The sequence below is a fragment of the Salvelinus fontinalis genome, chromosome 40 (assembly GCF_029448725.1).
Source record: "Salvelinus fontinalis isolate EN_2023a chromosome 40, ASM2944872v1, whole genome shotgun sequence".
Classification (NCBI taxonomy): Eukaryota; Metazoa; Chordata; class Actinopteri; order Salmoniformes; family Salmonidae; genus Salvelinus; species Salvelinus fontinalis.
The window spans coordinates 7,788,612-7,805,950 of record NC_074704.1 but is presented as its reverse complement, the minus strand read 5'-3'; the positions used below and the strand labels follow the sequence as shown (position 1 = coordinate 7,805,950).

Sequence of the window (17,339 nt, the reverse complement as noted above, 5' to 3'; positions counted from 1 at the left end):
ATTTCATTATTAAAGTGGCTAGAGATGAGTCAGTATATTGGCAGCAGCCTGGACTGTAGGCCCTAGAACCCTCTGACTCCACTCTGGACCTGGAAGTCAGGTCCCCTGCATTCCTTCTGTGGTTCCCCTCTAATCAGGGACTGAGTTAGACCTGGAACACCATGTGGGCGCAATTCATTATTAGGTAGAACAGAAGACCAGCAGGCTCCTCGTAGGGTAAGAATTGAATACGTCCCCTAGAATATAAAGCAGGGTGCCTAACTCAGTTCCTGGAGGGTCAAGTGTGCTGCTTTTCACTCTCCCTTGTACTTTACTGCCCTGCCCATGTTGCATGCATCAACCAATGGTTGCGTGCTATGTCATCGACTGTGCTGTCAGGTACCAGATTGCTATAACTTGGTTAGCTGATACACATTGTATTCTGTAGCGTTAAGAATTCCCTTCACTGCAACTAAGGGGCTTAGCTCGAACCATGTAAGATCTGTTATGCGCCGGAAATGTCTGAGCAGAGGAACGCGACCAAACAGTATGAAAAAAGAATGCTGTGAGCATGTCAATCAAAGAGGTTATTGATTAGCTTAAATGCTAGCACCTGGTTGCACTTGCCAGCTGGTAATTAAAGATGGCTGCCAGTAAAGTAGCAAACGTCTGCTCAGGTAGAACGGCCAACAACACCTACAGTACACACACACCTGAATACCTATTAAGCTAGGTACCGTTTGTGATAGTAAACGTTAACACAGATGGCTTCTAGATGTGGGCAGGGACGGGCAGCAGGGTCCCAACACCAGAGAAGACGACAGGAGAGCTCAGGTAAAACTTTATATTAACACACACCTCCTGTTCCTCTTATATTAGCTCAGAAGTATTGTGGAGCTCCTGCACCTAAATATAAACAGTACTGTCACCCAAAATGAGTACTGGAACCTATTTCAGTCCAAGTCCACTGTATATACCTCTTTCCCTCATCTCACCGGAAATGATTGGGATCCTATAGGGCTCAATTGGCCAAGCGTTGTCTGGGTTTGGCAGGTGTAAGCCATCATTGTAAATAATTGTTTGTTCTTAACTGACTTGACTAGTTAAATAATGAAAAAGTATCTCTTACCACCTCTGCCCCTCTCTCCACTCATACCACCATCCAATCCCCTCCCTCTCTCCACTCATACCACCATCCAATCCCCTCCCTCTCTCCACTCATACCACCATCCAATCCCCTCCCTCTCTCCACTCATAACACCATCCAATCCCCTCCCTCTCTCCACTCATACCACCATCCAACCCCCTCCCTCTCTCCACTCATACCACCATCCAACCCCCTCCCTCTCTCCACTCATACCACCATCCAATCCCCCCCCTCTCTCCACTCATACCACCATCCAATCCCCTCCCTCTCTCCACTCATACCACCATCCAATCCCCTCCCTCTCTCCACTCATATCACCATCCAATCCCCTCTCTCTCTCCACTCATACCACCATCCAATCCCCTCCCTCTCTCCACTCATACCACCATCCAATCCCCTCCCTCTCTCCACTCATACCACCATCCAATCCCCTCCCTCTCTCCACTCATACCACCATCCAATCCCCTCCCTCTCTCCACTCATACCACCATCCAACCCCCTCCCTCTCTCCACTCATACCACCATCCAATCCCCTCCCTCTCTCCACTCATACCACCATCCAATCCCCTCCCTCTCTCCACTCATACCACCATCCAATCCCCTCCCTCTCTCCACTCATACCACCATCCAACCCCCTCCCTCTCTCCACTCATACCACCATCCAACCCCCTCCCTCTCTCCACTCATACCACCATCCAACCCCCTCCCTCTCTCCACTCATACCACCATCCAACCCCCTCCCTCTCTCCACTCATACCACCATCCAACCCCCTCCCTCTCTCCACTCATATCACCATCCAACCCCCTCTCTCTCTCCACTCATACCACCATCCAATCCCCTCCCTCTCTCCACTCATACCACCATCCAATCCCCTCCCTCTCTCCACTCATACCACCATCCAATCCCCTCACTCTCTCCACTCATACCACCATCCAATCCCCTCCCTCTCTCCACTCATACCACCATCCAACCCCCTCCCTCTCTCCACTCATACCACCATCCAACCCCCTCCCTCTCTCCACTCATACCACCATCCAACCCCCTCCCTCTCTCCACTCATACCACCATCCAACCCCCTCCCTCTCTCCACTCATACCACCATCCAACCCCCTCCCTCTCTCCACTCATACCACCATCCAATCCCCTCCCTCTCTCCACTCATACCACCATCCAATCCCCTCCCTCTCTCCACTCATACCACCATCCAATCCCCTCCCTCTCTCCACTCATACCACCATCCAATCCCCTCCCTCTCTCCACTCATACCACCATCCAATCCCCTCCCTCTCTCCACTCATACCACCATCCAATCCCCTCCCTCTCTCCGCTCATACCACCATCCAACCCCCTCCCTCTCTCCGCTCATACCACCATCCAACCCCCTCCCTCTCTCCGCTCATACCACCATCCAACCCCCTACCTCTCTCCACTCATACCACCATCCAATCCCCTCCCTCTCTCCACTCATACCACCATCCAATCCCCTCCCTCTCTCCGCTCATACCACCATCCAACCCCCTCCCTCTCTCCGCTCATACCACCATCCAACCCCCTACCTCTCTCCACTCATACCACCATCCAATCCCCTCCCTCTCTCCACTCATACCACCATCCAACCCGCTCCCTCTCTCCACTCATACCACCATCCAACCCCCTCCCTCTCTCCACTCATACCACCATCCAATCCCCTCCCTCTCTCTGTCTCCAGACCTCCAGGACACATACCTCCTCCATGGGGAGCCTAGCCCTCCTCTCAGTAACCTATCTCTCCACGCCTCCTGGTGGTCCGGCAGGGACGAGCACACAGAGACTGGGCCCTCCCTTGGGGTAAGCTTGTGCGTGTGGTGTGTACTTAACAAATTAACATTGTGAGTTTGAGTCAGTCAGGTGAGAATGTGAGTGATAGAATAGTGTGTTTTTCTGTGTTAATAACTTATGCCAGCAGTATACCACCCAGCATACCACCCTGCATACCACCCAGCATACCACTGCTGGCTGGCTTCTGAAGCTAAGCAATGTTGGTCCTGGTCAGCCCCTGGATGGGAGACCAGATGCTGCTGGAAGTGGTGTTGGAGAACCAATAGGACCCACTCTTTCCTCTGGTCTAAAAAAAATATCCCAATGCCCCAGGGCAGTGATAGGGGACATTGCCTTGTGCTGTCTTTCGGATGGCACGTATGTACCTCGGCCTAAACATCAGGGCCACAGGTAACTTCCACAAAGCTGTGAACGATCTGAGAGACAAGGCAAGAAGATGCCATGGAATTAGAGTATAGGTGTTAACCCTGGTGTCCTGGCTAAATTCCCAATCTGGCCCTCATACCATCATGGCCCCCAATCATCCCCAGTTTAGAAATGGCTCCCCCCCCTGCTCCATTCCCCAGGTCATTGCTGTAAATGAGAATGTGATCTCCATTAACTTACCTGGTAAAATATGGGTTTTGTTCACAGGAGCAACTGGTTGAGAGAAATCAGCACGTTGCCAGACTACAGGATGCACTGAGACGCGAGAGAGAGAAGGTGTGTCTCAGGTATCATGAGTTTGATGGAAAATATCAACCATGTTGATGAATAACCTTTTCCCTCTTCTCTCTTTCACACACACACTCTCTGAAGGGTTCCAGCCTGCAGTCTCGGTGTAATCAGCAGGGGTCAGAGTTGAGGCGTAGAGAGCAGCACAGCGCCAGACTGAAGGAGAGACTAACCCAACTTGCAGAGAGACACAGAGAGAGAGGCGCCTGTAAGGATCTCTGTCTAACCATCTCTCTCACACTTAATGTGCCCTCTCATATTCTATACCACTCCACCTTTCTCTCTACATTTCTCTCCTTCTACCTGCCTATTGTAATGACCTCTGCACAGAGGGAGAGAGCTTCAAAAGCCTCTGCATTTGGGTGGGGGAGGCTGTGAAACTCTCCTGCCATTGTTGGGCTCATGCGCTTTGACACCTCACTTCACACCTCAGTGCTAATTGAAGTTGCTAGCAACCAAGGTAACCTTAGCATTCAGTCCTTATAAATACATTACAGTAATATATTTTACCTTTTCTTATTGGCTTTAAGGATCCGCCCTTTTTTTTAATTTTTGCCTAAAATAACATACCCAAGTCTAACTGCCTGTCGCTCAGGACCTGAAGCAAGGATACACATTCCTGATACCATCCGAAATAAAACAGTTTGTGGAAATGTGAAATGAATGTAGGAGAATATAACACGTTAGATCTGGTAAAAGGTAATACAATGGTACAAAAAAAAAAAACTCTTTGACATGCAAGAGAAAGGCCGTAATGTATTAGTCCAGCCCAGGTGCAATTTAGATTTTTGCCACTAGATGGCAGTAGTGTATGTGCAAAGTTTGACTTATCCAATGAATCATTGAATTTCTGTTCAGAATGTTGTATCAAGACTGCCCAAATGCACCTAATTTGTTTAACAACTTTTCCAGTTCAAAACTGCACTCTCCTCAATAGCATGGTATTCTTTCACTGTAATAGCTACTGTAAATTGGACAGTGCAGTTAGATTAACAAGAATTTAAGCTTTCTGCCAATATCAGATATGTCTATGTCCTGGGAAATGTTCTTGTTACTTACAACCTCATGCTAATCGCATTAGCCTACGTTAGTTCAACCGTCCCGCAGGGGGACCCACTGATCCTGTGGAGGTTTTAAGAGTACCTTCAGACTAAACAGGACTCGCTCTCTCTCAATTCAATTTCAATTTAAGGGGCTTTATTGGCATGGGAAACATGTTCACATGTGAAATAGATAAACAATACAATAATGTACAGTAAACGTTACTAAAGAAGACATTTCAAAAATGAAATAAATATACCTAGATCTGGGTTGTAACAGGTCACAAATCTGGCTGCTGTGATGCACACTGTGAAATTTCACCCAGTAGATATGGGAGTTTATCAAAAATTGTGTTTGTTTTCAAATTCTTTGGGTCTGTGTAATCTGAGGGAAATATGTGTCTCTAATATGGTCATGCATTTGGCAGGAGGTTAGGAAGTGCAGCTCAGTTTCCACCTCATTTAGTGGGCAGTGTGCACATAGCCTGTCTTCTCTTGAGAGCCGTGTCTGCCTACGGCGGCCTTTCTCAATAGCAAGGCTATGCTCACTGAGTCTGTACATAGTCAATGCTTTCCTTAAGTTTGGGTCAGTCACAGTGGTCAGGTATTCTGCCACTGTGTACTCTCTGTTTAGGGCCAAATAGCATTCTAGTTTGCTCTGTTTTTTGTTAATTACTTGACATATTAGAAATAATTATTTTTGTTTTCTCATGATTTTGTCTAATTGTGTCCTGGGGTCTGTGGGGTCTGTTTGTGTTTGTGAACAGAGCCCCAGGACCAGCTTGCTAAGGGGATTCTTCTCCAGGTTCATCTCTCTGTAGGTGATGGCTTTGTTGTGGAAGGTTTGGGAATTGCTTCCTTTTAGGTGGTTGTAGAATTTAACGGCTCTTTTCTGGATTTTGATCATTAGCGGGTATCGGCCTAATTCTGCTCTGCATGTATTTGGTGTTCTACTTTGTACACAGAGAATATTTTTGCGTAATCTCAATTTTGTGTTTGTCCCATTTTGTGAATTCTTGGTTGGCGAGCAGACCCCAGACCTCACAACCATTAAAGGCAATGGGTTCTATAACTGATTCAAGTATTTTTAGCCAGGTCCTAATTGGTATGTCAAATTGAGTTCCTTTTGATGGCATTGAAGGCCCTTGCCTTGTCTCAGATCGTTCATAGCTTACCTGTGGCGCTGATGTTTAGGCCAAGGTATGTATAGTTTTTTTTGTGTGCTCTAGGGCAACGGTGTCTAAATGGAATTTGTATTTGTGGGCCTGGCAACTGGAACTTTTTTGGAACACCATTATTTTTGTCTTACTGAGATTTACTGTCAGGGCCCAGGTCTGACAGACTCTGTGCAGAAGATCTAGGTGCTGCTGTAGGCACTCCTTGGCTCGTGACAGAAGCACCAGGTCATCAGCAAACAGTTGACGTTTGACTTTGGATTCTAGTAGGGTGAGGCCCGGGTGCTGCAGACTGTTCTAGTGCCCTCGCCACATCTTTGATGGATATGTTGAAGAGGGCGGGGCTTAACTGCATGCCTGTCTCTCTCCCTCTCTCTGTAGCCATGGAGCTGTTGAACCCGGTACCCAGAGGTCAGGTGAAGAGGGACAGACCAGCCAGGACCAACGGAAGGTAAGAGTCTGAGTCCAAAATGGCACCCTATTCCCTTTAGAGTGCACTACTGTTGACTACTGGGAATGTGGATTCCGGTTGGAACCCCAGAGATCACCTATTCTGATCCAGGAAATTGAGATGCAGGCTTTTGTTCCAGCCCAGCACTAATGCACCTGATTTAACCTTCAACCCCCCAGGAAGGAGGAGGCAGCGCTACGTGTGATGCTGGAGCGGCGAGAGGCGGAGTTAAGGGAGGCCATGAAGCTCCGACACAAACTCACCACGCTACTGCACGCGCTCAGAGCAGACATGGAACGGGTTAGGTGGCTCTTATAGCTCAGAGCAGACAGGGAACGGGTTAGACGGCTCCTATAGCTCAGAGCAGACATGGAACGGGTTAGACGGCTCCTATAGCTCAGAGCAGACAGGGAACGGGTTAGACGGCTCCTATAGCTCAGAGCAGACGGGGAACGGGTTAGACGGCTCCTATAGCTCAGAGCAGACAGGGAACGGGTTAGACGGCTCCTATAACTCAGAGCAGACACTAAATGGTTAGACGGCTCCTATAGCCCAGAGCAGACAGGGAACGGGTTAGACGGCTCCTATAACTCAGAGCAGACACTAAATGGTTAGACAGCTCCTATAGCTCAGAGCAGACAGGGAACGGGTTAGACGGCTCCTATAGCTCAGAGCGGAACGGGTTAGACGGCTCCTATAGCTCAGAGCAGACAGGGAACGGGTTAGACGGCTCCTATAGCTCAGAGCAGACAGGGAACGGGTTAGACGGCTCCTATAGCTCAGAGCAGACAGGGAACGGGTTCGACGGGTCCTATAGCTCAGAGCAGACAGGGAACGGGTTAGACGGCTCCTATAGCTCAGAGCAGACAGGGAACGGGTTAGACGGCTCCTATAGCTCAGAGCAGACAGGGAACGGGTTAGACGGCTCCTATAGCTCAGAGCAGACAGGGAACGGGTTAGACGGCTCCTATAGCTCAGAGCGGAACGGGTTAGACGGCTCCTATAGCTCAGAGCGGAACGGGTTAGACGGCTCCTATAGCTCAGAGCGGAACGGGTTAGACGGCTCCTATAGCTCAGAGCGGAACGGGTTAGACGGCTCCTATAGCTCAGAGCAGACATGGAACGGGTTAGACGGCTCCTATAGCTCAGAGCAGACATGGAACGGGTTAGACGGCTCCTATAGCTCAGAGCAGACAGGGAACGGGTTAGACGGCTCCTATAGCTCAGAGCAGACAGGGAACGGGTTAGACGGCTCCTATAGCTCAGAGCAGACATGGGACGGGTTAGACGGCTCCTATAGCTCAGAGCAGACAGGGAACGGGTTAGACGGCTCCTATAGCTCAGAGCAGACAGGGAACGGGTTAGACGGCTCCTATAGCTCAGAGCAGACAGGGAACGGGTTCGACGGGTCCTATAGCTCAGAGCGGAACGGGTTAGAAGGCTCCTATAGCTCAGAGCAGACAGGGAACGGGTTAGACGGCTCCTATAGCTCAGAGCGGAACGGGTTAGAAGGCTCCTATAGCTCAGAGCAGACAGGGAACGGGTTAGACGGCTCCTATAGCTCAGAGCGGAACGGGTTAGAAGGCTCCTATAGCTCAGAGCAGACAGGGAACTGGTTAGACGGCTCCTATAGCTCAGAGCGGAACGGGTTAGACGGCTCCTATAGCTCAGAGCAGACATGGAACGGGTTAGACGGCTCCTATAGCTCAGAGCAGACAGGGAACGGGTTAGACGGCTCCTATAGCTCAGAGCAGACATGGAACGGGTTAGACGGCTCCTATAGCTCAGAGCAGACAGGGAACGGGTTAGACGGCTCCTATAGCTCAGAGCAGACAGGGAACGGGTTAGACGGCTCCTATAGCTCAGAGCAGACAGGGAACGGGTTAGAAGGCTCCTATAGCTCAGAGCAGACAGGGAACGGGTTAGACAGCTCCTATAGCTCAGAGCAGACAGGGAACGGGTTAGACGGCTCCTATAGCTCAGAGCAGACAGGGAACGGGTTAGACGGCTCCTATAGCTCAGAGCAGACAGGGAACGGGTTAGACGGCTCCTATAGCTCAGAGCGGAACGGGTTAGACGGCTCCTATAGCTCAGAGCAGACAGGGAACGGGTTAGACGGCTCCTATAGCTCAGAGCAGACAGGGAACGGGTTAGACGGCTCCTATAGCTCAGAGCAGACACTAAATGGTTAGACGGCTCCTATAGCTCAGAGCAGACAGGGAACGGGTTAGACAGCTCCTATAGCTCAGAGCAGACAGGGAACGGGTTAGACGGCTCCTATAGCTCAGAGCGGAACGGGTTAGACGGCTCCTATAGCTCAGAGCAGACAGGGAACGGGTTAGACGGCTCCTATAGCTCAGAGCAGACAGGGAACGGGTTAGACGGCTCCTATAGCTCAGAGCAGACAGGGAACGGGTTAGACGGCTCCTATAGCTCAGAGCAGACAGGGAACGGGTTAGAAGGCTCCTATAGCTCAGAGCAGACAGGGAACGGGTTAGAAGGCTCCTATAGCTCAGAGCAGACAGGGAACGGGTTAGACGGCTCCTATATCTCAGAGCGGAACGGGTTAGAAGGCTCCTATAGCTCAGAGCAGACAGGGAACGGGTTAGACGGCTCCTATAGCTCAGAGCAGACAGGGAACGGGTTAGACGGCTCCTATAGCTCAGAGCAGACAGGGAACGGGTTAGACGGCTCCTATAGCTCAGAGCAGACACGGAACGGGTTAGACGGCTCCTATAGCTCAGAGCAGACAGGGAACGGGTTAGACGGCTCCTATAGCTCAGAGCGGAACGGGTTAGACGGCTCCTATAGCTCAGAGCAGACAGGGAACGGGTTAGACGGCTCCTATAGCTCAGAGCGGAACGGGTTAGACGGCTCCTATAGCTCAGAGCAGACAGGGAACGGGTTAGACGGCTCCTATAGCTCAGAGCAGACAGGGAACGGGTTAGACGGCTCCTATAGCTCAGAGCAGACACGGAACGGGTTAGACGGCTCCTATAGCACAGAGCAGACAGGGAACGGGTTAGACGGCTCCTATAGCTCAGAGCAGACACTAAATGGTTAGACGGCTCCTATAGCTCAGAGCAGACAGGGAACGGGTTAGACGGCTCCTGTCTTGGGGTGGGAGGAAGGGACAGGGTCTTGGGGTGGAGGAAGGGACCGGGTCTTGGCGTGGGGGGAAGGGACCGGGTCTTGGGGTGGGGGGAAGGGACCGGGTCTTGGGGTGGGGGGAAGGGACCGGGTCTTGGGGTGGGGGGAAGGGACCGGGTCTTGGGGTGGGGGGAAGGGACAGGGTCTTGGGGTGGGAGGAAGGGACAGTGTCTTGGGGTGGGGGGAAGGGACAGGGTCTTGGGGTGGAGGAAGGGACCGGGTCTTGGGGTGAAGGAAATGGACAGGGTCTTGGGGAAGGGACGGGGTCTTGGGGTGGGGGGAAGGGACAGGGTCTTGGGGTGGAGGAAGGGACTACGGATGGGAACTGGAATTGGGCACGGTCAGCAGGAGACAACATTTTGGAACGTTCAGCTATAAACATGTTATGTAGAACTAACATGCCTCTCGATACATAGAATATGGAGTCATGTCAGCTCTATTCATGGCATTTCTATCTGCAACATTTGGCAACTGAACCCAACCCTGGGTATGATTGAGAGGATTGTCCCGAAAGCTACTACTTTGTCACTTTTCCCACAGACCCTATTGGACACTGTGGGTGACCAGGAAGAGGACCCAGACAACGCCAAGATGCTGGTCCAGTCAGAGGAGTCCCTGGGTGACCATGTGACAGGGGGTGTAGTCCAGGGATGGAAGAGTGTGCAGAGGAGACTACGGGACCTCCTGAGTCAGGGTGAGAGGGGATGAAGCACCAAATGGCACCGTATTCTCTATGTAGTGCACCACTTATGAACATAGGGCCATTTCGGAAGCACACAGCGACTTGTATGAGATAAACATGAATTTGTTTAATACTAAAGAAATATTCAGTGGTTTTTGTGTGTTTAGGTCACGTGGCTGTGGGGACTGACCAGGATAAGCTCTTGGCCCAACTAGAGACAGAGTTGGATCAGAGTCAACAGTTGGTCAAACTGCAGCAGCATCTACTACAGGTTGACTACACCCGCAACAATGTTACGGCGCGTTACTAAAGAAACCGACACCCGCAACAATGTTACGGCTCGTTACTAAAGAAACCGACACGCGCTACAATGTTATGGCTCGTTACTAAAGAAACCAACACGCTACAATGTTATGGCTAGTTACTGAAGAAACCGACACGCGCTACAATGTTACGGCACGTTACTGAAGAAACCGACACCCGCAACAATGTTACGGCTCGTTACTAAAGAAACCGACACGCGCTACAATGTTATGGCTAGTTACTGAAGAAACCGACACGCGCTACAATGTTACGGCACGTTACTGAAGAAACCGACACCCGCAACAATGTTACGGCTCGTTACTAAAGAAACCGACACCCGCAACAATGTTATGGCTAGTTACTGAAGAAACCGACACGCTACAATGTTACGGCTCGTTACTAAAGAAACCGACACGCTACAATGTTATGGCTCGTTACTAAAGAAACCGACACGCGCTACAATGTTACGGCTCGTTACTGAAGGAACCGACACGCGCTACAATGTTATGGCTTGTTACTAAAGAAACCGACACGCGCTACAATGTTATGGCTTGTTACTAAAGAAACCGACACGCGCTACAATGTTATGGCTTGTTACTAAAGAAACCGACACGCGCTACAATGTTACGGCTCGTTACTAAAGAAACCGACACGCGCTACAATGTTGTGGCTTGTTACTAAAGAAACCGACACGCGCTACAATGTTACGGCTCGTTACTAAAGAAACCAACACGCTACAATGTTACGGCTCGTTACTGAAGAAACCGACACACACTACAATGTTATGGCTCGTTACTAAAGAAACCGACACCCGCAACAATGTTACGGCTCGTTACTAAAGAAACCGACACGCTACAATGTTATGGCTCGTTACTAAAGAAACCGACACGCTACAATGTTACGGCTCGTTACTAAAGAAACCGACACATGGTACAATGTTACGGCTCGTCACTGAAGAAACCGACACACGGTACAATGTTATGGCTCGTTACTAAACAAACCGACACGCTACAATGTTACGGCTCGTTACTAAAGAAACCGACACGCTACAATGTTACGGCACGTTACTGAAGAAAGCGACACACGGTACAATGTTACAGCTCGTCACTGAAGAAAGCGACACACGGTACAATGTTACGGCTCGTTACTAAAGAAACCGACACACGGTACAATGTTACGGCTCGTTACTAAAGAAACCGACACGCTACAATGTTACGGCTTGTCATTGAAGAAAGCGACACACGGTACAATGTTACGGCTCGTTACTAAAGAAACCGACACGCTACAATGTTACGACACGTTACTGAAGAAACCGACACCCTACAATGTTACGGCTCGTTACTAAAGAAACCGACATACGGTACAATGTTACGGCTCGTTACTAAAGAAACCGACACACGGTACAATGTTACAGCTCGTCACTGAAGAAAGCGACACACGGTACAATGTTACGGCTCGTTACTATAGAAACCGACACGGTGCAATGTTACAGCTCGTCACTAAAGAAAGCGACACACGGTACAATGTTATGGCTCGTTACTAAAGAAACCGACACGCTACAATGTTACGGCACGTTACTAAAGAAACCGACACACGGTACAATGTTACGGCTAGTCACTGAAGAAAGCGACACACACTGGCGTTCATAGAAACACACAAGTATGTGACCAGCTGGGTTCAAACCTGTGAAACACAGGAATGTTAATCCGCTGAGCTGGTCTAGTCTAGTCTAGGCATTAACTTGGCAGCTAAGGCAAGCTTTGAACTTTTGGACAAAGTTACTTAGTCATCTTTCTCTCCGGTTCTCCATGTCATCCACCTTCTTCCATGCCCTCTCTCTCCCCACGCCTCTCTCTTTCTCCTCCCCTCCATCTCTACCTTCCCTCCCCATTTCTCCATGTTATCTCCCCCTCCCCAGGACAGTGTGATCACTCCGGTCCCGGACGCTCTGACAGACTGCTACTTCCTGGAAGAGTGGGAGCGGCTTCAGGACAGCTGGGCGGAGCTAGAACACCAGAAGCGGACCTTCCATAGGGAGAGACGGGCCTTCACCGACGCCGCCATCCGATTGGGCCACGAGGTGAGGGACGGGAGAGACAGGAAGGGGGAGGGAGTGAAACCGGTCTCCTTGGATTGAAAGAAAGATTAAAGGGATGGGTGGCTAGGGAAAGGGGGATACCAAGTCAGTTGTACAACTGAATGCATTCACCTGAAATCTGTCTTCTGCTTTTAACCCCTCTTAGTGAAGTGTTTGACTGTGGTTATTTTATTACGTACTTAGTGTCTCAAATCAATTCAGATGTTTATTGGTCACATACAGTGGGGCAAAAAAGTATTTAGTCAGCCACCAATTGTGCAAGTTCTCCCACTTAAAAAGATGAGAGAGGCCTGTAATTTTCATCATAGGTACACTTCAACTATGACAGACAAAATGAGATAAAATAATCCTGAAAATCACATTGTAGGATTTTTAAAGAATTTATTTGCAAATTATGGTGGAAAATAAGTATTTGGTCACCTACAAACAAGCAAGATTTCTGGCTCTCACAGACCTGTAACTTCTTCTTTAAGAGGCTCCTCTGTCCTCCACTCATTACCTGTATTAATGGCACCTGTTTGAACTTGTTATCAGTATAAAAGACACCTGCCAACAACCTCAAACAGTCACACTCCAAACTCCACTATGGCCAAGACCAAAGAGCTGTCAAAGGACACCAGAAACAAAATTGTAGACCTGCACCAGGCTGGGAAGACTGAATCTGCAATAGGTAAGCAGCTTGGTTTGAAGAAATCAACTGTGGGAGCAATTATTAGGAAATGGAAGACATACAAGACCACTGATAATCTCCCTCGATCTGGGGCTCCACGCAAGATCTCACCCCGTGGGGTCAAAATGATCACAAGAACGGTGAGCAAAAATCCCAGAACCACACGGGGGGACCTAGTGAATGACCTGCAGAGAGCTGGGACCAAAGTAACAAAGCCTACCATCAGTAACACACTACGCCGCCAGGGACTCAAATCCTGCAGTGCCAGACGTATCCCCCTGCTTAAGCCAGTACATGTCCAGGCCTGTCTGAAGTTTGCTAGAGAGCATTTGGATGATCCAGAAGAAGATTGGGAGAATGTCATATGGTCAGATGAAACCAAAATAGAACTTTTTGGTAAAAACTCAACTCGTCGTGTTTGGAGGACAAAGAATGCTGAGTTGCATCCAAAGAACACCATACCTACTGTGAAGCATGGGGGTGGAAACATCATGCTTTGGGGTTGTTTTTCTGCAAAGGAACCAGGACGACTGATCCGTGTAAAGGACACAATGAATGGGGCCATGTATCGTGAGATTTTGAGTGAAAACCTCCTTCCATCAGCAAGGGCATTGAAGATGAAACGTGGCTGGATCTTTCATCATGACAATGATCCCAAACACACCGCCCGGGCAACGAAGGAGTGGCTTCGTAAGAAGCATTTCAAGGTCCTGGAGTGGCCTAGCCAGTCTCCAGATCTCAACCCCATAGAAAATCTTTGGAGGGAGTTGAAAGTCCGTATTGCCCAGCAACAGCCCCAAAACATCACTGCTCTAGAGGAGATCTGCTTGGAGGAATGGGCCAAAATACCAGCAACAGTGTGTGAAAACCTTGTGAAGACTTACAGAAAACGTTTGACCTCTGTCATTGCCAACAAAGGGTATATAACAAAGTATTGAGAAACTTTTGTTATTCACCAAATACTTATTTTCCACCATAATATGCAAAAACATTCATTAAAAATCATACAATGTGATTTTCTGGATTTTTTTTCTCATTTTGTCAGTCATAGTTGAAGTGTACCTATGATGAAAATTAAAGGCCTCTCTCATATTTTTAAGTGGGAGAACTTGCACAATTGGTGGCTGACTAAATACTTTTTTGCCCCACTGTACACATGGTTAGCAGATGTTAATGGTCACATACACATGGTTAGTAGATGTTAATGGTCACATACACATGGTTAGCAGATGTTTATTGGTCACATACACATGGTTAGCAGATGTTATTGGTCACATACACATGGTTAGTAGATGTTAATGGTCACATACACATGGTTAGTAGATGTTAATGGTCACATATACATGGTTAGTAGATGTTAATGGTCACATACACATGGTTAGTAGATGTTAATGGTCACATACACATGGTTAGTAGATGTTAATGGTCACATACACATGGTTAGCAGATGTTTATTGGTCACATACACATGGTTAGCAGATGTTATTGGTCACATACACATGGTTAGCAGATGTTATTGCTAGTGTAGCAAAATGCTTTTAATACATTTTTTTAAATACTGCTGTGTGTGTGTAGAGACGGGACTTTGAGCAGCAGAGGGCCTGTGTGGTGAAGCAGCAGTATCTATTTGACTCTCCGTTGCAGCATCACAACAGGAGAGAGAGCACCGTCCTCAGTGAGTCAGCAGAAATCTTGTTCTATACATCTACTGTATATACATGACCAGTTGTATGTGAACACCTGTTTGTCAAACATCTCATTCCAAAATTAGGGATATTAATATGGAGTTGGTCCCTCCTTCGCTGCTATAACAGACTCCACTCTTCTGGGAAGGCTTTCCACTAGATGTTGGAACATCGCTGCAGGGACTCACCCACGAGCACATTAGTGAGGTCGGCCTCTGTTGGACAATTAGGCCTGGCTCACAGTCGGCGTTCCAAATTTTCCCTAAGGTGTTCGATGGGGTTGAGGTCAGGGCTCTGAGCAGGTCAGTCAAGTTCTTCCACACCGATCTCGGCAAACCATTTCTGTATGGACCTTACTTTGTGCACGGGGAAATTGTCATGCTGAAACAGGAAAGGGCCTTCCCCAAACTGTTGCCACAAAGTTGGAAGCGAAGAATTGTCTAGAATGTCATTGTATGCTGTAGCATTAAGATTTCCTTTCACTGGAACTAAGGCGCCTAGCCCGAACCATGAAAAACAGCCCCAGAACATTATTCCTCCACCACCAAACTTTACAGTTGGCCCTATACATTGGGGCTGGTAGCGTTCTCCTGTCATCCTCCAAACCCAGATTTGTCCGTCTGACTGCCAGATGGTGAAGCGTGATTCATCACTCTAGAGAACGCGTTTCCACTGCTCCAGAGTCGAATGGCAGTGAGCTTTACACCACTCCAGCCGACGCTTGGCATTGTGTATGGTGATCCTAATCTTGTGTGCGGCTGCTTGGCCATGGAAACCCACTTCATGAAGCTCCCGACGAACAGGTATTGTGTTGATATTGCTTCTAGAGGCAGTTTGGAACTCGTTAGTGACTGTTGCAACCGAGGACAGACTATTTTTACTCGCTATGTGCCTCAGCACTCGGTGGTCCCGTTCTGTGAGCTTGCGTGGCCTACCACTTTGCAGCTGAGCCGTTGTTGCTCCTAGATGTTTCCACTTCACAATAACGGCACTTAGTTGACAGGAGCAGCTCTAGCAGGGCAGAAATGTGATGAACTGACTTGTTGGAAAGGCAGCCATGTTGAAAGTCAGTCAGGCCATTCTGCCTCCAATGTTTGTCTATGAAGATTGCATGGCTGTGTGCTCGATTTTATACACCTGTCAGCAACGAGCGTGGCTGAAAAAGCCGAAGCTACTAATTTGAAGGCGTGTCCACATACTTTTGTCATGTAGTGTTTATTGGGGATTCCTGAGTGGCGCAGCAGTCTAAGGCACTGCATCTCAGTGCTGATGCGTCACTACAGACACGCGTCACTACTGATTCCAGGCTGTATCACAACCGGCCGTGATTGGGAGTCCCATAGGACGGCGCACAATTGGCCCAGCGTCGTCCGGGTTTGGCCAGGGTAGGCCGTCCATTGTAAATAAGAATTTGTTCTTATCTGACTTGCCTAGTTAAATTTTAAATATTGGCCATATACCACAAACCCCTGAGGTGCCTTATTGCTATTATAAACTGGTTACCAATGTAAATTTTACTTTGTTTTTGTCATACCCATGATACATGTCTGATATACCATGGCTTTCAGCCAATCAGTATTTAGGCTCCAACTACCCAGTTTTCTAATCAACAATGAACACTACATACTGATAGATATTTGCAAAAGCTTTACTAGTTTGGTTTCAACTATAGTTATTGCTTTACTTACAGGTTTTACTACAGCATCGTATTTTAGTCACTTCAGGGGATTCCTGTTTGCACTCGCAGATCTCTCAGATTCTGATCACATGATCTTGTCCGGCTGCCGGCTGGCCACGCCCTCCTCTGCCGAGTCTGGGATCATGCCCTGGTTAGGGTCATCGGGGTCTCTGCAGGTTCATGGCAGGGTCAAAGTTCACACGCCCAGCACCCCAGAGCTCTACTCTGCCCTCCAACTGCCCTACAGCTGCAGGTCAGGCCCAGACATGTCCTGGCTCTGTTCCAAATGGCCCCCTATTCCCTATTTGGTGCTCTGTTATTGACCAGGGCCTGGTCAGAAGTAGGCCACTATATAGGGAATGGGGTGTCATTTAAGATGTAGATCTAGTTACTAAACTGTTAAATCTATCCAGTCTTTGTCCTCTTTCTTCAATAAGATTGATTTTAAACATATCTTTATTAATTATCCCCAAAGTGGAAATCATTATTAATGATTACCTCAATCACAGATCTTATATGATTACAGATGGATTTTTGTTGTGGTGTGTGTTTGTGATATATATACATTCTGCCATTACCCCGCCCCCGTCCCTCGAACTCCGCAGGTCCAGTGAGAGTGATGCCCAGTCAGAGTGCTGGGATGTGGGGGCAGAGAGGCTCCAGGTCGCCCCCCCTGGTACTCGCCTGGACTGGTCATTTCAGTAGGATTGCTGTTTATGTAGTTTCCATTCTATGTTTTATAATATTG

General features: G+C 48.6%; 1 protein-coding gene across 1 annotated transcript; it reads left to right on the top strand.

The window, feature by feature from the left end:
• The first annotated feature begins 668 nt into the window (after positions 1–668).
• Positions 669–17,333, top strand: LOC129839245 (afadin- and alpha-actinin-binding protein-like). The gene is made up of 12 exons (XM_055906551.1): positions 669–813; positions 2,836–2,954; positions 3,579–3,647; positions 3,744–3,867; positions 6,256–6,325; positions 6,505–6,625; positions 10,016–10,169; positions 10,325–10,428; positions 12,379–12,540; positions 14,804–14,903; positions 16,661–16,844; positions 17,197–17,333. The coding sequence occupies exons 1-12, from the start codon at positions 744–746 to the stop codon at positions 17,294–17,296; spliced, it is 1,377 nt and encodes a 458-aa protein (XP_055762526.1). The 5' UTR covers positions 669–743; the 3' UTR covers positions 17,297–17,333.
• Positions 17,334–17,339: the final 6 nt, after the last annotated feature.